At 36.3% G+C, this 27712-nt stretch overlaps 4 protein-coding genes across 6 annotated transcripts; 1 reads left to right on the top strand and 3 right to left on the bottom strand.

The window, feature by feature from the left end:
- Positions 1 to 256: 256 nt before the first annotated feature.
- Positions 257 to 963, bottom strand: LOC117632355 (auxin-induced protein 6B-like). The gene has a single exon (XM_034365804.1). The coding sequence runs from the start codon at positions 930 to 932 to the stop codon at positions 546 to 548; it is 387 nt and encodes a 128-aa protein (XP_034221695.1). The 5' UTR covers positions 933 to 963; the 3' UTR covers positions 257 to 545.
- Positions 964 to 7412: 6449 nt separating this feature from the next.
- Positions 7413 to 13457, bottom strand: LOC117631569 (dolichol kinase EVAN). Of its 2 annotated transcripts, XM_034364801.1 has the most exons (14): positions 13018 to 13457; positions 12812 to 12924; positions 12117 to 12323; positions 11883 to 11987; positions 11337 to 11407; positions 11173 to 11247; positions 10883 to 11097; positions 9413 to 9602; positions 9246 to 9311; positions 9056 to 9144; positions 8845 to 8959; positions 8705 to 8756; positions 8519 to 8619; positions 7413 to 7978 (listed from the first exon to the last, which is right to left on the bottom strand). In XM_034364801.1, the coding sequence occupies exons 1-14, from the start codon at positions 13215 to 13217 to the stop codon at positions 7865 to 7867; spliced, it is 1713 nt and encodes a 570-aa protein (XP_034220692.1). In that variant the 5' UTR covers positions 13218 to 13457; the 3' UTR covers positions 7413 to 7864. The 2 variants fall into 2 exon arrangements, with proteins under 2 accessions (XP_034220692.1, XP_034220693.1); XM_034364802.1 differs by lacking the exons at positions 11883 to 11987; positions 12117 to 12323 and having other exon boundaries at positions 13018 to 13456.
- Positions 13458 to 16952: 3495 nt separating this feature from the next.
- LOC117631890 (UDP-glycosyltransferase 86A2) lies at positions 16953 to 19032 on the top strand. Its single transcript, XM_034365227.1, has 2 exons — positions 16953 to 17537; positions 18023 to 19032. Exons 1-2 carry the CDS (start codon positions 16991 to 16993, stop codon positions 18916 to 18918), a joined length of 1443 nt encoding a protein of 480 aa, XP_034221118.1. The 5' UTR covers positions 16953 to 16990; the 3' UTR covers positions 18919 to 19032.
- Positions 19033 to 19299: 267 nt separating this feature from the next.
- On the bottom strand, positions 19300 to 27476 carry LOC117631828 (ABC transporter G family member 3). Of its 2 annotated transcripts, XM_034365144.1 has the most exons (12): positions 27369 to 27476; positions 25832 to 26429; positions 25640 to 25719; positions 24910 to 25196; positions 24212 to 24383; positions 23785 to 23898; positions 23402 to 23530; positions 23020 to 23211; positions 21583 to 21669; positions 20423 to 20695; positions 19941 to 20048; positions 19300 to 19706 (listed from the first exon to the last, which is right to left on the bottom strand). In XM_034365144.1, the coding sequence occupies exons 2-12, from the start codon at positions 26301 to 26303 to the stop codon at positions 19446 to 19448; spliced, it is 2175 nt and encodes a 724-aa protein (XP_034221035.1). In that variant the 5' UTR covers positions 26304 to 26429; positions 27369 to 27476; the 3' UTR covers positions 19300 to 19445. The 2 variants fall into 2 exon arrangements, with proteins under 2 accessions (XP_034221035.1, XP_034221037.1); XM_034365146.1 differs by lacking the exon at positions 21583 to 21669.
- Between the last annotated feature and the right edge of the window lie 236 nt (positions 27477 to 27712).

Genomic DNA, 27712 nt, shown 5'->3' with positions numbered 1-27712 from the left:
AATATGAAAAGTAATAAAGAAATTAATATCCGGAAAAGAAGAAAAAAAACAACAATTGCAGGTCCTATAGATGCATCATGCATGGCAAGTTGTATGATTTAAGCCTGTCGCGGTGCTGAGATTAAGGTCATAGTTGTACCAACAGGCACAAATGAACTCCTTGGCCGACTGTATATGGACATTAATTGTATTATTTCCAGCATGAAAGTGTGCAATCCAGTTTTTTCAGAAGAGAACATATCACTGATCGGATACATCATCCCAAAAACGTCTTAAAATGCTTAAAGAAATAATGCAAAACGCCTTTCACACATCTTTCGAGGGCTTCTAGTTACTGTGTCTAGGGTTTTAGGTTTAGGGTTTAAGAATTTAAGAAGGGGCAAGAATCTGTTTGTATTCATACAACAAATCTTATCAGTGTCCCAATAGAATCTACACTCCTCATCTCTACAGTGTAAGCCTCTCAGTAGGCAAGGCTAGGAGAAGAGAGAAATCTTGTTCATGATCAGTAGCTCTGTACCACAGTTTTACAAAAACCCCAGTTACTAGACGAGCCTTTCTTCCTCTTGCCATTGCTGATCATCATGTAAAATCTTCTCAAGCTCGCTTGGCGGACAAGGAATGGTGATTGCACCTTCATGGTCAAAACCATACTCCTCAGCTGCTTGCTCCAATAGCTTCAAGAAAGTTGGGTGCGTCAAGTAACTCAATGCAACCACAAATCTCTTTGGTTCATCTCCATCCACAGCTATCACAGCAAAGTGACCCTCCTTCACATCTTCGGACACATTTTTTGTGTCATCGCAGTTGGAAACTGATGATTTTGACCTACCGCACAATAGACTTTTTTTAAGCTTTTCGACTACAATTTTGAGCTTGACAATGCTCTTCTTCTTCTTGCAAGTAATACTAGTAGTTCTAGACTTGGCCATGAATATTGTGCTTTATTTAGTTTATTTTCTTTTGATCTATGTTTGATTGATGGTATTTTTGGTCCGTTAGATCACTCTATTATATAGTGTTAGGGTACTGGACGGTTTCTATTTACAGTATTGACTAGCAAGAAAAGAGAAACGACAAGGTGCTGCACTGTGTGGAGTCAACTTTGGGGAGACCAGCCCATGTGAGTGAGTGACTTATTATAGCTTCCAACTTAGCATGAGACGTCCCTCTTGTCATGTCAATTTCTTCCTCTACCGAAATCATTTACGACACTGCTACTCATCTGTTTCCATGCGTTATATTAAATGATTCCTCTGTCTAATTTCATTATGAAATTTAACGAGCTATGGTTAACCAAGCCTATAATGATCACGAGCTAACCAGTCAACTCGATCTCAACCCAGATAGCATCCCAATCAATTATGTTTTCACAAGCACAAAAATATAGTGAGCTTATAGTTTTGTTCTTAAACGTGTTTTACGAAAGGCGTAACTTATGCTTTACAAGGACCGATGTCGTTCTCATATCTCACGAGATTTTGGTGTCTTGGTTTGTGTATGAGCAAAAGAACGATGGATATTCATAACATTTTCAGTGTGAGAAAGATGTCCACCGGATTAAGATTGGCTTCAAATATCTTATCTCTCATGCGAAAAGCTTGTACGAAGTACATATCATGTGCTTCTTAATTGAATCAATCCATATATAATATGATCTTCCACTTTCCCTCCAAAATATGATGCATCTGCAGTGCCATGAAAAGACCTGGAGGACAGACGTACGCATGCTTTTGAAGCAGTACAACATGGTGCAAAATTTTGACACGGATTCAGCCTCCATTGCACAAATTTGTTGGCAGTGTATGCATGTCTCTGCATTAAAAGCTTGGTTCTGTGGTTCTTCTTCAGTCTTTTGAATTTTTCATCATGTAATCTCATGCATGCATCCAATCCACAAGTTCGATTCATAATGGTTCTGTGGTCCTTCTTTCTTTTTCCCTGTTAAGGTACCTAAGCATGTAGTTGCCTAGAACTTTCGAGAGATGTCCCAATTAAGCTATTCAGAGTACACTTGGCCCCATTAGAACCACCACCAACGGTGTACATACAATAATACTTAAACGGACAACTTGTTCTAACCTCCGTCCTTTTGTCCTTCCCCACCTGAAAATATACACACATGTCGTTTCTATAAGGTGGGGGGCCATACAAGGTACCACAGTTCCACAGCTTTCGGTACGTGACAAAATCCAAATGCATCTATCATATATATGTATAATGTATTGCACCTTTCTGATTAATAAGAGCAGTTGAACAATTTTAAACCAATATTTGTATTATTATAGTTATTTGATCACTTGAAGGTCATGTTTGGATAAATTATAGAATATTATGGTTGTATAGCTATGTGACACATTTTGTACCTGTGTTATAAAATGGGTGTGCGACAAGGTTTATTTTTCCCTCTTTTAGGGAGTAGTATCAATAAATATCCACTTATATTATAACATGTGTACAAGATGTACCATATAGCCGTATTACCGTAGTATTCTATAATCACTCATATGTAATTAGAAGGACAAACAACAAGGAAATTATAGTTGATTAAGAGTATTTACCCCTACACTCAAGGTCTTAAGTTTGATTATTCCTACCCAAATACCGTTTGTATAAAAATAAATAATGATGAAAGGATAAATTTAGGTTAGCCTAGTGGTGAGTGTATGTGGGAAAATAAATTACGATTTGTCTAAGGAAAAATGGGAGGACTGTATTGGATTTTTGGTTTCAGTACCTTTAAAAGAACTATGCATAGCTTCCTCTTGTAAGGCTTATCTATAAGGTTTCAGTACCATATAAGGTCTCAGTACCTTATTTGTGTGTGTGACAGTGAGTCGTTTAAAAATAAAGGATATTTATTGTTTTATCTCCAGAAAATGATGCTCGGTCTCACTTTATTTTCTTAAACTGAAATTTCCTCATTTTATCACTTTCGTCCATTTCTGTCCACAAAACCATTAAGGGTGCTAACGTGGCATGGGCATTCTAGTAATTTTAACTATATATTTTATCGAAGAGACAGAGAGAAGAGAGAAGATAAGGAGCTAAAATTACTAGAATATCCATGCCGCATCATCACATTTAGTGGTTTTGTGGATGAAAATGAACGGAAGTGGTAAAGTGAGAAAATTTTAGCAATTTTTAAAGATTCAGGGGTTAAATGAGAAATTTTCAATTTGATGAGGTAAAGTGAGACTGAGTATCCATTCCAAAAGTGTAACAGTACATAAGCCTAATAATAATAATAATAATAATAAATCCTGATCAATGCGAAATCTTCTTGCCTTGTCTCATTGATCTCTAAAATACTTCTTGTTATGTTCTACATTTTACGTTTTGTGCATTAAGTGGTAAAGTTTTGTTTGTAAAAATTATATCAACGAACCATAATAGTCATTGTAGATCTTGTGAGCTACTGGGATTCAATTCTTTGTTGAATAATTTAAGTTTCACATCGTAAACTTGATTAAATAAAACATAACATATAATGAATATGGTTCCACTACTAATATCACCGAGGGCTTTTGTGATAAAACCCCACACACCTACTGGAATTTTTAGATGGTTAAGTTGGGGACAATATCAGTGAAGCTAGTATTGGGCCGTTGGCAAAGGCGGACCAGTGAAATTTTATAGAGGTGGACTAATATTTTTTTATATATGGGAGATCCATTATATTACCCCTTTTTTTTCCCCCTTAAAAACAAGTTTACATGCAAAGGAATGAGTGGTAGCAACTATTCTTCAATTAACAAATTTTAAATTTTATGGGAGTAGACATAGAAGTATGGGGTGCAATAATATAGATCTACAATTGCACAATCACAAGCTACAACCATTCGACAAAACCAAGAAACAAGTAGACTATTAACAGCATAGATCAAGTAATGAATAGATTAAACCAGAAAAAAGATGACTCATCAATAAAATCCTGGCGAATTGCATAAGAAAAAAGTCCCCAAAATTTAACATCCAAACCCTAAATCATAAAAAGCTACAATAACAATTGAAATTGGAAATTAAACAAAAAGTAAGAGAGAAACTTACTAATAAGAACCCATTGGATATAGGTTGATACAATTTTAAAGATGAGGAGACCTGCTACTTCTAAGCTCTTAGGTTCAAATATTAAGTTATACATTAGTGGGTAATGGAAAAACATGATGTTTGATTTGTGTGGGTGTCTCTAGAGATGAAATCTTTCGGTTGGGATTGGCTAATTTCAACAAAGAGAGGTGGACTATTTTTCATTAACTTAGGTTTGACTTATAAAATTAGCACTAATTTTTTTCATCTCCAAATTTAGCACTGAGCTAAAACCCTTGACTACTGGCCTGTCTCTCTAAAATTTAACATTCTTATCATACGTTTTACTCCTATTCTTGTGTGTTTGTGTGTTCTAAATAATAACTCAAGTAATATGACACTCCTAATCATTGGACAATGAACTTGTGAGTAACTTTTAGTTTAAGTCATTCATGGTATATATGAAATGAACCAGCAGACTCTACTTCTCAGGAACTATACATGCAATTTCATCAAATATTCTTCACCTTTATTCTCACATATATACAAACACAATTAAGAAAGCTCTGCAATGTCCATAACCATGTTTCTCTTCACACTTAAGACAACAGAATTCATTGTAACAAATTAAGGTGCTTAAACTTTAAGTTATTGTCTTCTATAACAAAACTGAAACAACTGTAATTGCTTCCTCCAGGTGGTCATATTTTTGGGGGCATTTGCAGCTGCCCACAGGCCATAATGCTTGAATTTTGCACATGAAATTGCTCACTTACTTGTCTAGTCTTGTGCCTTTTCAATCTCAAGGTCCACCATTTTGTCCACGACATAAAACATAGAAGATCAATAGTGATATTTGTGGGATCAAATCCAACTGTCCATGTAGATATTTTTGTTAGCTAGAGAAAGACCAAAAATGCAGGTTTGAGATTGATTCATTATTGAAAAAGTTCTCGACAATAGGCTCCATATGTTTTTTGGGCAATGAAATAGATGGAAGAAACCGTCGGCTGTACTTGATGCCTCTTTTTATAATTGTCTGTTCACTGATTACTTTATTTTAGCTTTTAGTTGGGGTGATGAGGTACGGAGAGGGCTCCATCATGTTGACTAGTTTGAATAGTATTTCTCCAACGTATGAAAATGAACTTGGCACAATGCTATTGAGAGGAGAATATGTGAACATGGTTGTGAAGAAATTCCATGGATCAAAAGAGAGGCACGAACATTTGAACGGTATAGTTTAATAATGCAAAAGAGGAGTGGTCGGCCGGTATCGAGTACAAATCTACAACGTACATTGTGATATTTGGTTCATATTTTGTTGATATTTCTAAATATCAATCAAGACAAAGAGTCCATCAAATATCGGCAATATAGCATGCACTGACGGATCTAGGAATTTTTTAACCGAGATGCAATTTTGAAATGCTAAAAGCTTTATAATAATAAAAAATTGACAAACAAATATTCTTATAATTTAAACAATACCAATGTCATTCATAAATAATAGAAAAAAAATAGCAATTCAATTAATCGACAATTGTTATCAACGAAAGAATTGCTAAAGGGTAATGCTAGGCTTACCACCTCTATTAGAGCACTTTCACCCATTTGCCATGGCAAAGGGCAAGGGTTGTTACTATTCACGTGAATAGTGGCAGCTCTTGCAAAAGGTTGTGGTGTTTCAACCCATTGCCATGACAATCACTATTCACATGAGATATGAGAAGAGGAATTTGTATAGAGTTTTTGTGTGGGAAGTGAAGAATATGACTAAGTATTTATTTTTTAAAAAATTCTGAATTTTTTAAATATTTTTTTTGTAGATTTTTTTCATTTTTTTTTTTTGTTGCTGAAGTCATCGCTGACGTCAACAAACCCAGGCTAGAGCACGGGCTTGTTTTGCCTAAGGGCTAGCTTGGTTTCGTGGGCCCCATCAGCTACCCTGGCAACTTTAGCCCGTTGGAAGACGAATTTGGGGCTTAGGCCCCTTCCTACCTTGGCAAGGGTAGCCCGCTGGAACTGCCCTTAGAGAGGTGGTGTATAAATGTGGTACATTTTCCATTGCTTAAAGCCCACGAAATGCTTGTCTTGTTTAAAGAATTGCTTTGGGAAAGAACTTATGTTTAAAGCCCACGAAAAGAATTGTTTTAAGAAAGAATCCTTGTTTAAAGTCTATGAAATGCAAGCCTTGTTGAAAGCCCATGAATCTAGTTTCCTTCTTCTTTTTTTTTTTCTTTTTTTCAGGACTTTAAAGAAATAATAAAAAATTAGTGTGCTGCGCTGCTGCTTGCGTTGTTGAACACTTGGAGTGCACCACCACTAGCTTGAGCAGAGAGGCAATTTGAAGCACCTACATTGTTTTTTTTTTTTTTTTTGGAGAGGAGAAGTGCAACTGCACCTCCTTGGACCTAAATAGGCTCGCCATTGGTACCTGAAACAAAACAATCCGTTCTTAATTAATGAAAAGTAACCTAATTCAACTTTAGGGGTAGGAAGAAGTTAATTAGAAAATAATTGGGAAATGCTATCAAATACTAAGATTACTATAGCAAATCGATAATATCGACAAAATATTGATACTTTGTTGTCATATCAAGACCCTGTATGACTTTTTTTTATTCAAAAAATGAATAATATCGACAACATATTGAGATGATATTGATGTACTAAGGTTCTTTATTATAGTAATGGTGTTATTTGAAAGTAATAATGGTATTTGAGAGCCTTCCGCCAGATAATAAGAAATTTTATCACGAAAGTTTTATTCCAAATAATTCACTAACTAATTCCAATTATGAATTTTAGGATATGTTAAGCATATATATGTGCCATATTGTTTACGGCTTTTGTCACCAAAGATATTAATAGCTATGTTTTCTTTTCAGGTAACTGCATGTAAACATGTGGATATATGAGCTTTCAAATTTCGTGTGGGTTTTACCAGTTATTATGTCTTGTTTATCCAAGAAGCAGTAGACCAACTATCTTGGGCTACTTCTCTTCTAAAAGTTCAATGTCGGAAAATGTCCCAAATTTGAATCTCCCTCAACTGTTGTTTACAACCAAAACAAATGTGAAAAAAATCTTCAGCAGTGGATCCCTTGCTCCGTGTCTTTTACTCAGATTTAAAATTTGGTCACTGTAAACCATTTTGGCCCTTTCCGTCTAATTCAAGCACGCGTGGCAGGGATAAAACACAAGGATCATATTGATCAAATTCCAAACACTTTTTTTTTTGTCTGAATTTTTTTTTAAGATTCCAAACACAAAGCCAAAATGAAATTGGAGAAAAACAGATACCAAAGGGGTACTTTACTCTTATTTTGTTTCTTAATTGGCTTGAACATAATGCAAACTAAATGAATTCATAATGGATGAAAAAAGAACATTCTGCAGTCGATTAATAATAATGTGCCAAAAAGAAAAGAAAATCTATTTGTATTATTAATACAACAACTAGTATCTGTATCGGAACAAAATCTACATCCCTCGTGTGTTCATCTCCCTAACCAACCTCGGAACCCCCTTCCTTTCTCTCAGGGAAAAATAAAGAATTTTAATTACAAAAGTGAATTCTTGTATGTTATGTTGACACAGTTGAGTGAACTGCCCTTTATATGTATTCCTAAAGCCTAAAACAAAAATCATTTCGACCTACAGAGAAATTAAAGTACAACAGGCTGTTTGTATTCTTGGTCAGCAGATTAGTTGTATATCTAAAAAAAGGTGCTCAAAGTATGTACACGGATGTAAAAGAAGATGATTTTAGGCAGGTCTCGTCGCTGCCCACTGCCATACCTATGTTCCGTCCAGGATGTTGGAGCGGCATTCACAGACAGAGAAGGCTGTAGAATATAAGTGGTATGAAAGCATTATCAAGTTGTGCCGTGTAAGCCTCCAACAAACCACTCACAGTCACGGCTACAAGAAGAGAGCCCCAATGCTGTAAAAGTTAGGCATCAAAATCATGAGCAGATGAAGGAACAAATCCATATAAGATGGGAATAGACAGAACACTGGCTACCATGACCACATTCTGTATGCCTCTCTTTGTTATTTTGGTGGGGAGCAATGGGGTGGGGGAACAGAAGATTCAGGCACCAATAAAAGATGCAATGCAAAGCATTAGCAAACCTCATACATAAATCACATGCATTTTGACCATGCTGACAAAAAACCTGCAGCACAAAAACACTGCTAATTCGGCCTCAACTAGGTGCCTCTGCATCTTTGTTTTGAATTAGGAAACACTAAATGGACTTGAACTACTTGCACTTGCATAGCTAATCTGGTTCATAGAGTGTACCACAACTCGTCTAGGTCACTTGACTCCATAATTAGGCGACTAATTTGGTATCTTATTCAGAAATTCCTTTTCTAAACCAATTTCAACCAAATAACCAGTTCCATTATCTAAGTAATAGGTTCATTGAGCAACGGTCATATGCTAATTTGGCAGCGAGAGAAAGACAGATATGCCTACCTCAGTAAGAATATATCCGGTTGATGCTAGAAGGGGAAGCAGAACTGAGCAAGCAGCTAAGACAGATGTTATACCAGCTGCAGTCCCTTCAATTGTTTTCTCTATGAACAAGGAAAAGTTTTGTGTACATTAACAAAATTAATGCAAACACCTTCTTTGGTGAAGTTTATCAATAGAATTACTTACTGCCAGTTTTACTCCACCTGAGGACACCATACTTGTGCCCAACAACTGATGCCTGGACATAAAACAAACAAAAATCCCAATTAATAAATTAAGCAATAGGTGTAACTCCTGTCCTGGTCATCCAGTGCAAGCACACTCACCATTGTATCTCCAATTCCGAGGCTTAAAATTCCAGAAAAGGGGGCAAGGGGTCGATCATTGTACCCAGAAGACATCCAAATAGGAAGAGCACATCCCAGTAAGAGTGAAAAGTGGCTGAAAAAAGCAAACAACATAAAAAACAACTCAGTTGGGCTTGCATCAAACTTATGTGTTTAAACCTTTCCTCTATCAGGAGAGGGCTTGCCATACCTGACAATAAGAAGATCTGAGTCACGATGATCAGTGAAAGCATTCATAAATTTATGTACGGATTGTCCCAATGGCCAAATTTTCCATACCTAGTCACAAAGATATGGTCAAGAAAAATGAAATAAGAAAGACAGGCTTCTATCCTCTCTCTTTGTAGACATTAACATAAGGTACTAGTTTGGAAACTTACTCGAATAATTTCCAATGCCAAAAAAACTGCCAAAGCTGCACCGAATGATAGATCTAGAAACTCTGGCTGCAAAAGAAACATACAGTGAGCATATCTAAACACACACAACCGGAATGAACACGCAGATAATATACCAGGATGACAGTCAATCCCTAGTCCTAAGTCACCTGGAAGATAAGAGCAGGCATAAACATTGACACAGCCATCAGATGGTAGTATTTTCGTAGTAGAATCCTCTCAATCTTGCTATTCTTTGAAATGTTGTAGAACCTTAGAACAGACACATATATCACGCACATCCAGTAGACACACAAAGATAGTCTCTTAAGTGGTTCTGAAAAAATAAATGAAAGTACCCTGCCAAAGAAAAAATATTTGATGCTCACATAAGATAGCCATCTGGCAGAAAAGATTAGATATTTTTGGTAAATAGAACCAAAAGCAGTATCATTCACAGCAAGTAGCCAAGTTATGCAACAAAAGGAAAACTTAGATGAACCTTATACAAGTGATATCCCATGCAAGGTTTGCCGTAGAGTTACCAAATTGCATACCCATCACAACCCAAATCCAGATCATGTACCCAATGGTATTTTGGCGATCCAGTTCTCCAAAACTGGAATTCCAACGTACCATGATACATGGGGAAGAAAAATAGATAAAATGTCAAACTTTTCAACACTAAAGAACAGTAGATGTTGGCGTACCATGGTATAGGAAATATATTGTGAGCTTTGAATTAAATATTTATGCATTTGTGCACACGTGGATTGATGTACTTCAAGTTGTGTGCAAGCAACCAAAATGACAAGCATAAAATTGGAATTTGAAGCTTAAAAATAGCTAACCAATTAAGTAAACCCTGTGCGCCACACATCAGGGCTAATAGCGCAATTCCGATGTCAGTACTGCAAACCCAAACATGAAAAAGACCCTAGTAACTCTGGTGTTGGCATGGAGCCTACCATTCAAACTACAGGAAATTCTTTTTACAAAAAAGAGACAAAACGCTTTTTAGTAAGGAAGTTGAAAACACAGAAAATATAGCATAAAGAAAGTCCAGTTAATTGCAATTCTAGGCCTACATCACAACCTATGGAAAGCAGTTTCACTGGCATCACTGATTGCAATCTCTCCCTCTTGCCTAAGTCATACTTGCAACTGCACAGACCAATAAGAAGTGATACTTGATTCAGATTTGTGTTCATTATCTAGTTTTGTGCATTCACATGGAGTCGCAACCTATGCATGATATCAACATGCACGCAGACCCTTTGGTGTCCAGTTCAGACTTCAGAGCACTTGTATATTATGATTGCTTCCCCACTCCAGCATATTTCATCATGTTAAGCACAGAAGCAACTTATGACTTGTTGTCATTAGGGCCTAGTTTTTTAGTAGTCTTAAAAACGTATGTAATGGACTGCAGCATTTGATTTTCTATTAAATACCATGCAAAGCTTTCAGTCCGGCATCTGTGAAGCACAGCACCAGTTACATGAAATATCAATTACCTACCTATAGTGTTGGGTTACCACCAAACAGAAACCCAATAACCACGTTGGTTAGAAGATAATAAAAACAATCCAGTTGAAGTAAACAAGTATCATTAAAATCAAATTTATGAAGTGTAATACCATAACAACGGATGCATATGAAAATCCTGAACCAACTGCATCCATGACGGAATGATCACAATCATGATAAATCCAAGGGAAGAAAAGAAGATAAGAGATCTCCAAATCTCGTTGTTTGTCCTAACTTCAGAACGGGCTGTACTGAATGTGGATTCCCACATTCGAAGAACAAATTTAAAGACCATTGGAAAAAGAAGAAGGCCAAGCAGCAATCCCTGCACAAAAAAGGAACAACCTTTGGATTCCAGTCATACCGCTTGCAACCAATTTCACCTCTTAAAGAAACATACCTGTATAATAATACTTATCTCACTTCTTTTACTTCCATATTGTACCACCTCTGATTTCATAGTAAACCCAGACACCTGTGTAAGCAATGTTATCACCAATAAGATGAGTATATAAAGCAAATTTGTCGAGAGAAAACATAGCTAAATCGAGCACAAACAATAACCTTTTCAATGGTATATGCCAACATGTCACCAAAATAGAGAACAAGACCTGAAGTCACCAGACATGATTCCCCTAGAAAAATAAAATAAAAATAAAGAAAAGAGAACATCAGCAATTACTGAGAAAAGATCAAGAAATACCTCAACACATGATTTTCACAAAGAGAGATAGAAATCGAAAGAAAAACAAAGCACGAAGAGATGAGAAGAAGAGGAGAGAGAGTGATCTGATCATTTGGTGACGAATAATATAAAAATTGAACTGCAAGTACTCAAGATGGGTTAACTGAGACAGTTAATGTTTAAAGAACTTAAATATCTGCCAGAACATATGAACTAGGTTGCATCAATTTTTAATCGTGTAACCGCTAAAAGCCAGTAAACATGAGGGCAACATGAACACTCTATGGGCAGTTAACTGCTACCTAACAAGCTAAACTATTTCCATTTAGCAGTTACATTTTTTCCCTTCTTTAATCAGTAAGAAAAACTCCATTGCATTTTGCAAGAAAGAGTAAGTGAAATAGAAAAAGTAGCAAGGCATATACCGATGGAAGCACAATATGGGAAAGTTTTAATAACATGCTGAATTAATTTTACTGCTGCCAATCCGTGACAGAGCATCCACAATAACTTCAATGCAGTCTCAAAGCCTGTATGGAAGGAGCAAATAAAGATTCAGTTGTCCAATTAATATTGGCTTAACCACAAGCAGAGAACAGTTTCCATGTTCCTAAATCAATTCAGAAAAAAAGGATTTGAATGAGATGCAGACCACTTACTAGTAAGAGATACTTTACCAAAAGTCACAAAGCTCACTGCTGTGTGTAATATTATGCAACTTAGGCTAAATTTTGCCTGCCAAACATTATGTGCAGGTGGAGGAGGCATATTCTCAGGTGCCCACCACAGAGTTATGCAGAGGAAGATAAGCACACTCAGGCAGCTGGCAGAAGCAGCCCAGTATTGCAACGTCAAAGATTCAAGTTCTGTACAGTAATATTGAACAGATTTTAACATATTAGGGAGGAATCATATGGTGAACAGAAAAGGTGGGAAATTTGTAAAATCAAATGAAAGCAATAAATGAAAAGAGTTACCAGTTAACACAAAACGTTACAAAATCTTGCAACAAGAAAAGAAAAAAGGAGGGTTATGATCTCCAAAAGAGAAGAAACATTCTGCTATAAGGACCTACGTACCCAGCTAACGGAATGCTAAAGATGTCATTTCTATCACCTCATCTCAGATAGGAAAATACTAATTTCAGCTACATTTTATAGTATGAAGAACAAATTGCCAGCATTAAATTAATTGTCGAAAATGAGGGCTTGAACGTTTTAGCTCATCCTTACAAAATTGAAATGAAATTTAAAATTTTAACTTAATTTGATGTCTCTAAATTTCAGAACTTTAAAACTAATGTTTAGATGCCCCAAGATAACGGTCCAATTAAGTCAAAAAACGAAACCAGTACCTTCAATGCCAACTTGGTCCAAGGGGAACGCCCGTGAGAGCTGTATCATTTTGGAGATCGCAACAGCGGGCAACGTGACGGCCCCTAACAGTATACCCGACGAAGCACCAGGCCTGAAACAATGAAAATTACAATAATGCACGCAGTCATCATCTGAAGAAGTTGAAGAACCCTAAGATTTAGAAAAATGAAAGAGGAGAGAAGACCTGGTGTTGAATTGAGAGAGGGAAGTGGAAGAGTCGGCGAGGATGTCGAGGGAGAGAGCGGAGAAAGCGAGGAGAGAGAGGGCGATGCCGTGGAAGAGGAGAGAGAGAGGGAGGGAGAAGAGGACACGACCGATGAACAGAAGCACCACTGCTCTCTCTCCGTTCATCAACCCGGCCATCGCCATCGCCATGGCCGCCATTTGAATTGGTAATCGTAGCTTGTTTCAATTTCGAGACAAGGGAATTGAAATTGAAATTGATTGAAGAATCAAAGAGGAGATTCAGAAGGAGCTGTTCTTGTTTGGCATTTTGGGGGTTTTCGCGGGAATTGGGAATGGGAGCCCCTCCATTACCAGCAAATACCAAGCCTCCATAGAATTATTCAATGGGCCAACAATACAAGAGGCTCGCGTGTGAAACGCCTGACCAACTTGGAATATACGATTAGATGCCGTCAGGACTTTGGGAGGCGGGACCAAACTACACCAACGCGTTAATATTATGGCTTTTTTCGCAATGGACTTTGGAATTTAGACTTTGGACTATGAATAGGCCTCCTTTTTTTTTTTTTTTTTTTTTTTCCCCGTGCCACATTTCAAAATTCTATATAGGTAAAATTCAACCGTTTCAGGAAGGTGTTCACGAAACAGCAAGAGTGCAAACAGATCTAATTCAGTGAAAAAGAGCCTCAATTTATAGACTAATGGTATTAAATTCGAACACTATTGCAGCTTACAAATAATGCATTTTAAACCATTCTAAATTATAGATCTGAAAACTATTAAACTCTAAAGTTATGAATGCGTAATAGTCACCATAACATTTTTCGAATTTTATCTTGTTAGTCACGTAGAATTGAAGGCAGCATGTCATGATTTAAGGACCTGATAACTGCGGGCTATAGTCCATTAGTAAGCGAGTAGGGGAACGGTTCCTTCCATTCAGTAAAGCTCTCACCATATGATTCAATCATCCATCACATTCACTTATAGCAAGGGGAAGAACAAATATTAACAAATATCCTTGGTGCTATGTCTTTCATAAACTTTTCTGGTCAAACGAGAGGCCTTTTCATGGTGCTTTTTTTCATTGTCTTACCTTGAGGAGAAATTTGAATTTTGTTTTTGTTTTGTATACAAAGTTGTAGACGTGACGTTTATTGCCATGGGGCCATGTGAAGATTACAAGCCTAGCTGCAAACCAAAACCAATGGTGCCGGGAACATATAATCAGTCTAGAAAATGCTGGATCTTGCAAAGTGAGTGAAGCAGGAGAGAACATATGTTACTGTCAAATTAGTTGAGATTGAGTGCATATATTATATGCCACAAATAAACAGAGATGGGATGCATACAACAACCCTAATTTCATTCTCACAAATTTAGTTCAGTTGTACCAACCCAGATATATATGTTTAATTTATTTTAAAAAATGAACAACTGATTGTGATCAATGCCTTTTTCTTTTTGTTACGATTATAGAAAGCGGGTATTGCTTAATATATAAAGGAAATTGATATTGACGCTACAAAAAGAGTCATCCAACATTATTTGAAGTGCAATTTTTCTCTTATGAAAAACATAAGGAACCAATAACAATTTCTTATATAAAAATGTGAGTGTAAAAATTCACCGTTGTAGCGACTTTGATGACCTTCGTGTGATCGCCCGACTTATATCATGACACATAAAAATTTTATCCATGTGCATGAATGAACTAGAGAGATATATTGTATACAAGACGTCAAAAGTTATCCAAATCAAAAATACAAGACGTAAATTTTGTGAGATTTGGATACTCATGGAAATTGGACACGTGATATCTCATGTTTGGATTTGTTAGAAGAACAAAAATGAAACTTATTCTTAAATTTTAAATATGTTAAACAAATGTTGTCTTCTAAATGTATTCACATGTGACATTAAATAACGCTACGGGCATCAAATTGTTTATCAACTTTTGAATACCAACACATGTGGCATATGACATGGCATCCCCGTGTCATATGTCATGTCATTTGTATTAATTACATAATTTGTTAAATAAATAAAAAGAATTTCACACAGCAAAAATAAAAAACCGAAATAAAAAAAGAAAGAAAAGAAACTCAATGATTTTAGATTTAGGGATAAGTCATCTCTTTTGTCTTCCTCCTTCCCTTGAAAAACCCCGGAAATTCAACAGTCCTCCATTGAAGAGCTAAAGCTCTTATCGCAGCAGTCTATTGGGCAACATAAATAATAGAGCAAATTTCAAGTTAATAAACATTCAGCAACAGAAAGAGAACATGTTTACTCAAATTTATATAGGGGCTATGTTCATCACTTGTATCATTGTAATTCTTTTCATTTAATTAAAAAAATATATATGATATACACTTATCAGAAGGAGAGATTGCAATGATAATGTACATGTTGGGGATGAGGATTGCTCTACAAATATGAAGTCTATTTCTTATGGCATCCGTATGTGTCAATATGAACTCTCCTTTGTACATCATAAATTGGAGGAAAAGAAAAAGTACAATGAAAATTCATAAGAAAAATTAGAATACGATTCATATTAAAACATTCAATATGCTTCATTGACGATAGAGACTACTGCGATAAGAGCTTTAGTTCTTCAATGGAAGACTCTTGAATTTCTAGGGTTTTTCATGAGAAAGGAGGAAGACAAAAGGGATGAGTTTATCCCTAAATCTAAAATCGTTGGGTTTCTTTTTTCTTTTTTTTTTCTTTCTGTTTTTATTTTTGCTATGTGAAATAATTTTTTTTTATAAAACAAATTATGTAATTAAAAAAGATGACATGGATTGTTATGTCATGTGTCATATGTGTTAGTATACAAAAATTGATAAACAAGTTGGTGCCCGTAACGTTATTGATATTTTAATAAGATGAGTACATAAGTTAGTATGACCACACACAAAAAATGATCCTAACAGATCTAGGGATTAGGAATTTGATTTCTTAAAGATTTGTGCAAAATCCATGTATGCTTTATCTTGATCGTAAGCTTTGAACTTTTAGAAGCCACACTTTGAGGGAAGATAAAGACACAAACAGCCGCTTGGCACTTTGGCATGCATGAATGTTGTTATGCAATTGCGGCTAACTTATCCAGGAATTGGAGTATTTCCATTTTCAGAAAAGAAAAAACAAACGAGAGAACCCTAAATGTCATTTGATCAAATAGTATTTAATTAGTGGAGACTAAACTGTCATCGACCAATTGATCATCGGCTTTTAACCTATTCTCTTATCTTTAAATTTTATCTTATTAACCAAAATAAATACCTATTAATCCAGTGTGTATACCTAATACCTATAGGATTAAGCTAGCTAATGTTTTTTAATTAAAAAAAAACCAAGATTTTTCTTAGTCACCACAACACAAGGCACCTTATAAGCTTTTATCCCTTTTACTTCTGAAATTGAAATGGGCTTGGGTTTTTAGATATTCAAATATCAATTTTGTAAAAACTCATTTGAATTCGAGATTATTTGACCACTCAATTATATGATTATTATTATAATTTTTTTTTTGAAGTACTATGTTCACCTATTTTTTTCCTAGGATGATTTATGAATGAAGATTTGAATAATAGACAATTTGGATCGTTGAAAGAATATTCGTAGAGTACCCTAAATGGTGTCCTTCAATAAAAGAGAACTAAACAAAGAGCTTCAGTTGAGCACCCTCAAAAAAGAACTTGAGTAGTAATTTGGAAATGGCTTAAAATTCAACATGAATTGATACCAATCATTATTCACTACTTGCTCTCGATCAACCAAAATGTATTTCCGCAAAGAAAGGCAAATTCAGTCATAATCTATTTGAGTCAAATCAAGTACCGTACAACTTGGGATTCATAACCTTAACACCCAAAAACCTAGCACATATATATCTCTCTCTCCCTCTCTCTCTCTCTCTCTCTTTCTCTCTTTGCAACTCATCTTTAATTCATGCGTTAATGGCAGACTCGGTTCATAATAACCATCACCAAAAGCGCCCTCACGCCATCTTCATCGCCTACCCTCTCCAAGGCCATGTAATCCCATCCGTCCATCTAGCCATCAAGCTTGCCTCACGTGGCTTCAAGATCACCTTCATCAACACCCACTCCATCCACCACCAAACCTCCAAAGCCCAACCAGACTCCGGAAGCGATCCCTTTGCCTACGTACGTGAGTCCTCCGGGCTCGACATAGACTACACTACGGTCTCGGATGGACTCCCCCTCGAGTTCGACCGGTCCCTCAATCATGACCAGTTCATGGCATCTTTATTGCATGTGTTTTCAGCCCACGCGGAGGAGGTCGTGGGAAAAGTTGTTAAGTCTTCGGCTGACATCACACCGGTAACTTGCATAATAGCCGACACGTTCTTCGTGTGGCCGTCCAAGATTGCCAAGAAGTTTGGGCTGCTTTATGTTTCTTTTTGGACAGAACCAGCTTTGGTTTTCACTTTGTATTATCATCTTGATCTTCTTCGAAAGAATGGCCATTTTGCATGTCAGGGTAAGTTACTGCTATTAATAGGATAATGATGCCTAAATGTTGTCACCTTATCCATCCAGACCATTAATTGGATAGACATTTGACATATTGGTCAGACTCTATATCCTTTGTGAAGTCAATTCTTGTTTGAATGTGTGGTGTCTAGATTATAGTATGATAATTTGACGTATCAATTTAGCAAATCTGTTTGAACAAAAATTATGACTCACAAACGCATTTACATTCTGACAACATATGCACGCAAACCTGTTTGAACAAAAATTATATGACTCACAAACGCATTTACATTCTGACAACATATGCACAATCTAGCCAAAAAATATTTGCATCGTGTGTACGACAATCATATCTCTCTTACAGAGATGGGATCGACTTGCATAGTTAGATTATACCGGAGACCAGAAAAGTAGCAAAGTCTACATGGGTTTCGCATTTATGATGAATATACTAAGATACATATATGATTTTGGTTTTCTTGTGATTAGATGTGCGCGAGGACACCATAGATTATGTACCAGGAGTGCGAGCAATCGAACCAAAGGACATGACGTCATTTCTGCAGGAGACTGATACAACATCTGTGTGCCACCATATCATTTTCAATGCATTCAAGGACGCCAGAGGTGCACATTTCCATCTGTGCAACACAGTGCAGGAGATTGAGGCCGAGACCATATCAGCCCTGCAATCCAAGACGCCATTCTATGCCATTGGACCCATTTTCCCTTCTAAATTCAACAAGAATATAGTGGCTACGAGCTTGTGGTCCGAATCAGACTGCACCCAGTGGCTCAACACCAGGCCCCAGGACTCGGTCTTGTATGTCTCATTTGGTAGCTATGCTCATGTTTCCAAAAAGGACATTATAGAGATTGCTAATGGGCTTCTGCTTAGCAGAGTGAACTTTGTTTGGGTGCTTCGGCCCGATATCGTGAGCTCAAATGACGCCGAACCGTTGCCCGCCGGCTTTAGAGAGCAGGTTAAGGACCGGGCCATCATCATACCTTGGTGCTCTCAGAAAGCGGTCCTAGCCCACCCGGCTATCGGAGGGTTCTTGACTCACTGTGGATGGAACTCAACGTTGGAAAGTATTTGGTGTAGTGTCCCAATGTTGTGTTTCCCCTTGCTTACTGATCAATTCACCAACAGAAAATTAGTGGTTGACGATTGGAAGATCGGGATCAACTTATGCGATCGAAGGGCTGTCAGTAAAGAGGAAGTTTCGGAGAAAATCAACCGTTTGATGGATGGAAAATCAAGGGATGAATACAGGAAAGCAGTTGTCAAGGTCAAGAAGACATTGGAGGATGCATCGACACCCAATGGATCATCAGAGAAAAACATGGACAATTTTATCAAGGCCCTAAAGGCCAAGATGTGACTGTAAATATGGGCCTCCATGACCCAAAAGATGAAACTTTTTTCTTTCCAAAGGAACCTTTGTTTTTTTTCTGTATATACTACTCCTATGGCTTTGTTTATAATTGGCTAAAGGTTTGGCAGCTTTAAAATAGATATTGAAGTACATATTGTATATACTCCTATGTAAATGAAGTTTGCATCTATTTTTGTTTGTACTTCAAAATATGTAGGGTTACTTGCCTTGCCTATATACAAAACTATTTTCCAACCGCAAGCTGTTACTGCGAAGGTGATTCTCCTCTCACATCAACTTAGGATGAAAAAAAGCATGAACTGCAGATCTCAGCTCTGTAAAAATTTAGAATAACAAGAAAGGGCTCCAAGAAGTTTGCAACAAAAGTAATCAACAAAAGCTCCCTAAAATATGCACTTTATCATTTCATAGATCATAGCAGGTTCTCACAGCAAAATTGCACTTGCCTAAGGACAACAGGGAATTACAAAAATGTGACGGCCAAACACTTACATTGCAAGTGGCGACTTCATTCATCTTGCATTGTTTGTTGTATCCCGATTACACTTGAAAATGTTATGTAAAGACTTTTTTTTCCCTACACGGAAGTACAGTACAACAAAGACGAGAATACGATACCCAACTGCCATTAGAAATAAGATCAATAAATTTTGCCACTTGGAATTTTTGTCCGGAGAGATGTCATATGCGCTACGAAGTGCCTGATACCCAGATATGGTCCTTACCTGCCCAACTGCAAAGGAAGTCCCTATGTACTCATTCTCCAACAGCCCCTATAACATTTAGTCAACAGATTAAAAACCTTCAGTAAGAGAGGTTAAAATTAGCCAACTAGTTCCAGAATATGAAATATTTGAATTTCGAATGTGAAGAAGACTGAAATGCTTTTTCCCTTTGTCTCAAAATTCGAGAAATTTGAAACTGAACCAAGTTCCCTGAAAACAGTTTTTTAGCATTGTTATGCAGAGAGGAAAAAAAATTGCAAATGACATTGTAAATTCTCTTGCCTGTATAGAGTATGTATGGAAAGCAATATAGGATATTGGATATGTCCACACTGGCCCAGGCAAAGCATTTCGAATTCTGAAATACCCCGCAGATAGCATCATTACCACCTGAAATTTCACACATATTCACTGTAAGATTAGTGAAAGCTAGCAAATTGATTATAACTTATACCAGCTACCAATCATGACCAGAAGAACAGCAGATGGATAATAGTTCACTAATATGTTACATGAGTCACTTTTATCACACACGTCGCAAAACACCACAAGTGCCATGTATTTTGTGATACACAATCTAGGTTTTGGTTTCACAGTAGTATTTATTCAAGTCCATACAAAATTAAACTATCTTCGAGCAGGCAAAAGCAGTATGACATGCAATAAATGTAAAAGTTATTGTTGGGTTGCAGATGAGTCAATGCTGAACATGCTGACATTGGAAACTTCAAGTATATTCTTTGAATTGAGATAGAGGAACTTACTTGTACAGATACCAGAGTCAGGGTGCTCCAGAAAACATCTCGCGACAAAGAAACAACAACCAGCATTAATCCATCATTTACCAAGAGGCACATGAAGAAATTCAGCATGAAGTACATTAACAAGCTGAACTCATCTCGCAATCCTATAAGGAAATAGAAGACGACACTTGATGGAATGGAGATGAGAAACAGGAATGGGATGCTAGAGAGAAGCTGCCCAAACAGAAAGATTAGTGCCCCCAAATGGTGGTTTGATTCTTCACTTGTGTATACCTGCAGAATTCATAATCAGTTTGATCAGAAGAATCAAGAAAATGAACACAACATTACATTACTTATCAGAATGTCCTATTAAAAATAATGCGTAAAAAGCTTAACCGGTTTTTCATTTTTTGTTTTTTCTAGACTACTTTCGTATCTTTGGAACCATGCAGTTCATATGTTCTGTTAAATATGTATTGAAAGACTCATATAAAGCCATTCCACCTCTGCATTTCAGGGATTTGATGTATTGAATAACCATGCCCCAGTTTGCATGTGATCATGAAGAGGCAGAGGGATCTTATATGTGAGCCTGGAAGACTTAATCACAGTCAGCTAATGTTAGTTTGTAAGCTTGTCTATTATTTCCTTGAGAAAACCAGTCACTTAAAGTGGCATTAGTATACCATTTTTTTATTTTTTATTTTTTTAAAACCCAGAAGTCCACTTTGTCAACTTTGCTGACTCATCTTCCAAACTGACAAAGTGCTAGATAGGTAGTCCCCAGTTTGGAAGATGAGTCATCTTCCAAACTCTAGCAATAAATTGCTAGACAGGTACCTCAGTGAGTTTCGAACCCCAAACAGGTGGTTCCGCAACAAGTCCCCCAACCACTGGACCACAACTCACGGGTCATTAGTATACCATTATCATTGTCCTAAATTGATGAAATGTCTTTAAAGCTGCCAAAGTTTAAAAAGAGAGATCAATCTTTTACAGGATTAATCATCAAAGATTAGATTGCCAAGAAAAACCAGCACAAGGGTTCTTCTTTAACAAACCATAATACGCATAATTCATATAATTATGTACGGATGTTAGCACTATATTAATCATAACTTGGGAAATTTCAATGCTTCTTCAAGTCAACTTCTGAGAAAGAATACAATCAGGGTTACCTCAACTTCTTTTATAACTGCAGGTACTCCAGAAATGCTCAGTAGCGCAGTAAATGAAACAAATACAAATATTGCTGCAACTTTTGTCTGTATATAAAAGTTGAACAAAGAAGAAAGTGACTCAGATGCCACATAAGATAACAAATAATGTGGGTGCATGAGGGGAACAAGCAACATTTTCCTGAAGCAGACTTCAACAATTATGTATCTTACGTTTGACATAAAAGGTTTAGCATTATAAAGAAAATCAGTGAACAGATTTTATTATTACAGTTTTATACTGTAGAACTTAGTATAAAACTACTCCAGCAGTGTATAGTAGTGCAGTGAAGAAACAAATAATACGTTGTTGCAACTCTTCTCGGCATATGGAAGGTGAAAAAAAACAAAGTTGACTCGATTACCACACAAACAAACAAGTTTTGCAAATGCATCTAAATAAAGACGGTAAGCAACAAGAACATTTTCCAAAATCAGACTTGAAGAGTAATTATTTTATGCTTGAAGTAAAACCTTCATCATTAATTAAGAAAAACCATGAACAGATTTTGTTAAAAATTCTTATTTGGGTGCTAATGTCATGCAGCTGATATCCAGTGGAGGTTTATAAGCAGAGTGGTCCATCAAATCTGCCATTGTGATTTTCCTTATAGCATCTGATTTTCCTATAGGAAGCCTTGCAGGTGACAAGCTACAACACAATTGGCTTCTGGGAAGCTGAAAGTTGAAAAACTATGGCACATGAAACATAGTCCGAAAAAGAGTCTTCAAAGTAGATACTAGCTACCTATTGAATTCTAAGGAGTTGAATCCTCTGACGCTGACCCGACTTCTCATTTCAAAATCCTGTTATATTTTAACTTTGGCATCCTTAATTAGTCTAAGTTATTTGAATAAATCCAACCAAATCACATAATGACTACTATTGATGGCTATCTCACATCACCCTTATTTAAAATCTCCTTCCAGATAAACTGACTATTTTTATATTTAACTCAAATATGAACTGAATTCTAGCTTATGTGAGTAAGGCATCTCCTTAAATAAAAAATTTCTTTGGGATCAAACAATGCCAGTAGGCGAAATGGAGGCTATATTTAATAAAATGAAACCGACTGATCATAAAATAAAGCAGTATAGAAGATGTAACCATTTTGGTGAATTTTTTTTTTGGTCAAACCATTTTGCTGATGATGATACACACATTTTAGCTATTTTGCTACAGAAAAATGAAAAGAAGTAGGAATTCAGAAGTGATAAGTCTTGTTGGAGGAAACAAGATCACTAGTCGCAGTAGCCTTCCAATAAACAGTAGTTGTTCAACTAAGAAAGTGATTATTCATGAAATGTAAAACTGGAAATGTTTTCCAAAATGTGCAATTTTTATTTTTATTTTTTTGTCTAAATGATTGAAAAAAGTGATGTTATGTAACTCACCACAACTGAAGACAAAGAATGCCCTGAGCCAGAAAATACTGTACCAACGGAGAGTGCAAAAATCATATAAAGAATAAGACGAAGCCAGTAGTATTTCCATTCCCTTGACATTATTAATAATGATCTCCAAGTTAAAACTGCAATTCGTGTAGCAGTTCCAGCCTTTCCCTTGCTTTTAAGTACTGGACCTTCCTATAGAAGCAAATGCACATTGGGAGTTAAGAAAATTACAGAAGCTAACCTATACATATATATCACCGAAGTTATGGAACACAACATGCAAAAATGAAACTTCCAGTTATGATGCAGAATACCACAGCTGCACACTCATGCACGCACCCAGGATTTATGGTGTATAGATACGAGCATATCAAACTTATACCTTCTCCGTAAGTCTCAATATCATAGTTTCAACTGCAGCAGCATCAGCTGATGATTTATAAGTTGCTTCAAGGGTACGTATTGCCACAGCTGTATCCATGTTCACTGATGAAAAATCACCATTGTCATCCTGCCATCATGTTGCAGTCCATGCAAAGCATATGTTAAACAAAGTAATAATGTAAATGTCTTGCTAAAGTCTAAGACATATTGGCCCACAAATATTGTTACACATCGTTCCACCTCTAATTCAAAATCAAAACATGTGGCCCAACAACTTTGAAACTATTTTTCTAATGGAAAATTATAGAGCAAGAATTAAAGAATCTTCAATACACTTTATGCAATGGGAATCAGAAAAAACTGCAATCCCCAAGTATTTACCTGCCAATTTTTGCACATTGCAATGATCTTGTCGAAATCTGTATTTATTGCGCGTAAAAAGTGATCAGAAGGACTTTGCATAATCGGACAAGGAAATCCAGCATTTGAGAAGTGCTTCATCAACATAAGGCATGTTAGTTAGCAATTACCTACAAAGCTCCAATTAGCTTCCAAAAATTAACTTTTAAAGTTCTAATTTTTAAAACATAAGTTGTTTCTTAAATTCTTCTCTCCTTCCTTCAAAAAAATTCTTCTCTCTTTCAATATGGCAACCAGATGAAACATACAAACACTAACAGCAAGAAAACAGCACCTGATCAAAATTTGCATGACTCATATATTGTAGGGTCAGCTAGTCCAGAATTAAATATTTGATGCACAAACGGATAGAAGTAGGACAAAACAGACTTATTTACACATCACTTACCTGTAAGCAAGCCAATGTTTCTCCAAAAAATAGAGTATTTCCATTTGAAAGCAGACATATCCGATCAAAAAGGCCAAATACTTCTGTGCTGCTCTGATAAATGGTAAATATAATAGCACAACCTGTACTTGCTAGTTTCTTCAACGTCACCATCATTAGAAGTGCAGAGACACTGAACAAAACAAAAGCACTTTAGATATGGTACTACAAGGAAGCAAATATATTCCAATAGAAAGAAAATCACTCGTGAGCATGCAGTCACTGTGGTGAGCAATATATATATATATATATATATATATATATATATGAAGGACTAAACAAAACCTTTTAATTTCACTGCAGATCCCTCAGGAAACAATGCAGCAATAATTTCACATTATATCAGTTATAATGTAAGCCCAATTCATTCTCGGAAAAAAAAAAAATTCATCAAGTAAATTCATTACAATATCAATTTTTCAATATCTCAGGCCAGTTGCGATTGCTTGGCAAACATGTAATGCAAAGAAACTGAGAGAGTTCAAGGACAATCATAGAAACATGAGTTTTAGTTGGCAATGATCCCATGGAAAATATATGCTTGCTTATGGTTGCACACAAAACAGTGCTACATGTCAACCATGGTGTTAAAAACCCATGGAGTGCAGTTATCACAAGTCCATTTTTAAAATTTTTAAATCTAACAAAATAAAGTTTACCTATCAAGATGATAAAGAGGCTCATCTATGAATAAAATATGAGGCCTCATCACAAGCTCCCGGGCAATGCTAACACGCCTTCTCTCGCCATTTGAAAGGCCCTTCATATAACAGTAACCACCAATCAATTTGTTTGAACAGTCACCCAGTGACATGGCATGGATGGCGTCCTCTACGACGCTCTTTTTTTGACAGAAGAAACCAGGAAGCTGAAGCAGCGCTGAGTAATACAGAAACTCCCGGACAGTGAGGGATCCAATTAGAGTGATTTCCCTCTCAACAAAACCCTGCAAATTGGATTAACAAGCATGAAGCTGGAATCATAGACACAGAGTTAAACCCTAGAGAGAGAAAAAAAGACCTTGTACACACCCCCTTTGAAAAAAAACAAACAAACAAACAACTTTTTGAAGAAAAGCAGAGTCACAGTGACTAAGGTTAAACAATTGAAATTCTATCGCGATGAAACTAATTTGAGAGCATAGGCTAACATAATCACTTGAATAAACTTTTCTTATACAAATCACCCCACTCGTGTGAGAATGTAACAGAAATCGCAGAAAGATGATAAGAGGAACAATAAGGACACAGACTCATGACAAAAAAAAAAAAAATCTCTTAAACAAAACTCAGGATTAATTGGGTAATAGTGGGGAAGCATTAAAAGAATGCATGAGCTGAAAACTACATAAAAGACTGAACAAAATGCTGATGGTTACTTGGAACTTACATATGAACCATACGGCATGTGCGATTTTGCACCATTCACAAACACCTCACCATACATTCTGGCTGAGTGAGGCAATCTTCCTAAAGCAAGGGAAACAAACAACAGTTAGCACTCAAACATCCCATGATAAGAGAAGGAAAAATTCTAAATAAGCAATTAGTAATTTAGTAGTAGAAGTGCATGCTTGAAGACCTGCAATTGCCCTTAGTAGCGTAGACTTCCCCGATTTAGCAGGACCCATAATTACTGTTATAGTTCCTGGCAATGCATAACCATTTGAACTCTTCACAACCTTGTCAGAGTACTTTCTTTTCCCCTTAATTGTAACAGTCAAATCTTTCCACACAACTGAAGCCCCTGCAATCTTTCTTACTGCAGTTGCACCCTCTGGTAATGGTGGGGATGGCAAAGACCCACTATTGAGCTTTGAAAGAGATGGGGAGACCGGTGTGGTTGCAATGTTGATAGAGTCACCTCCTTCCTCCACCCTAACATCAATGTCTGTATCCTCCCATTCAGGTGAATCTTCGAATGAGATGGGTTGTCTGAGTGAGCCAGGTTTTCGCAAGTAGAAAAAGTTACTTGAGGGCACCCTGCTTGCTGGACTGCTTGCTGAAGACGAGGAAGACCTATAATTATCTGATTGTGATTGTATTTCTTCCATTATCTTCTCCTAGATTACAAAACTTCAAGTCATTCTACAATAACTTATGATCAGCAACAAACTTGCATAACTACTGTGCAAACATAATTCTCAATACTTGTCAAAAACACCCTGTTCTGTGGAATCCTGCATCAAAAACACCCACCATAACCACTATATGTTATGTTCAAACTGTGGGAACAGAAAGTCACTATATACTAACTAGAAAGACAACCCCCCAACCCAAATCAGTTTATTTTTATATTTAAGGCTGAATTTGATTTTGGAATTGAAATCCATTGGGGTTTACAGAATATTGGAAAAACCTCACTGGCAACAACTACTTTTCTTCAAAAACCTCTCCAAATAGGCATTTTGTCATTGAAAGTTAATTTGGGTTGATTCTTTTTTATATTTCTTGGATGAGAAATCCAAAATGGAAAAAAGGAAATACACAATTAAGTGCGAAACCTTTTCATTTTTAAGACGCCAGAAGGAAATACTAAAATGTTTTTCCTTATTTCTATAGTTTCTTCTCAGCAACCAAATTGACATCACGAGGGAGACTGCTTCTTAAACCTTAAAATAGAAATATTATCATATAAGAGCCCTTAGAAATTGAAAAAATAAAGAGATAAATTAAAAAAATAAATCTCAACCTACAAAAATAAATAATAAAAATAATAACTTGAATGTGAAAGAAAATCTACATTATTAGAAAACCAATCACCACTAAACTGAAAGTGGAAAAAAATCATGTACTTATCTATCCAGCACACGCACATAAATACACTAAATTTTTGTTTGGTAGCTGAAAACACGAAAAAATGGCTAAGAAAACTAATATAAACTTCGAATCTTAGTATTCCTAGTTAACCCAAGAAAACTAAAGTACTTGAGCTTAGTACTTCAATCTGGAAAGATCAAAAGAGCCCCAAAACACTAAACCCAGAAATGTGTAAATATTGTTTTTCTTTTTTCTCTTCTTTTCTCAGAGACCAAACAGAAGCAGAAGCTTATATCTAAATCTCAAAGTTACTTCAAACAGAGGTATTGGAAGCTTAAGAGATTGAAGAGGAGACAAACCTGGATCTGAGCAAGAGCTCAAAGAGAATGTGTTTTGCGCAGAGAGAGAGAGAGAGAGAGAGAGAGAGAGAGAGAGAGTTTGTGTGTGTGGGCTTCAAGGACACTGGCAGTGACAAACAACAGAGCAAATAATATAATCAGCGGATTATTTGACGCGCTTTTTCCGGTTTATGTATGCTTTGCATCTCACTTTATCTTTTTTTCTTTTCGGTCCCTGTCTGGTTTGTTTTATATGTTGTTTTCCCTTATTTTGTATAATCCAATGTGTTTAATGTTGGCCAATGAAAGACCGAAGTGTAATGATTTATGTTGCCGGCAAAGCATTTTTCAGGGGGCAAATTTGC

The sequence above is a fragment of the Prunus dulcis genome, chromosome 6, assembly GCF_902201215.1.
Source record: "Prunus dulcis chromosome 6, ALMONDv2, whole genome shotgun sequence".
Classification (NCBI taxonomy): domain Eukaryota; kingdom Viridiplantae; phylum Streptophyta; class Magnoliopsida; order Rosales; family Rosaceae; genus Prunus; species Prunus dulcis.
The sequence above is the reverse complement of the archived record's forward strand: the minus strand, read 5'-3'. Positions and strand labels throughout refer to the sequence as shown.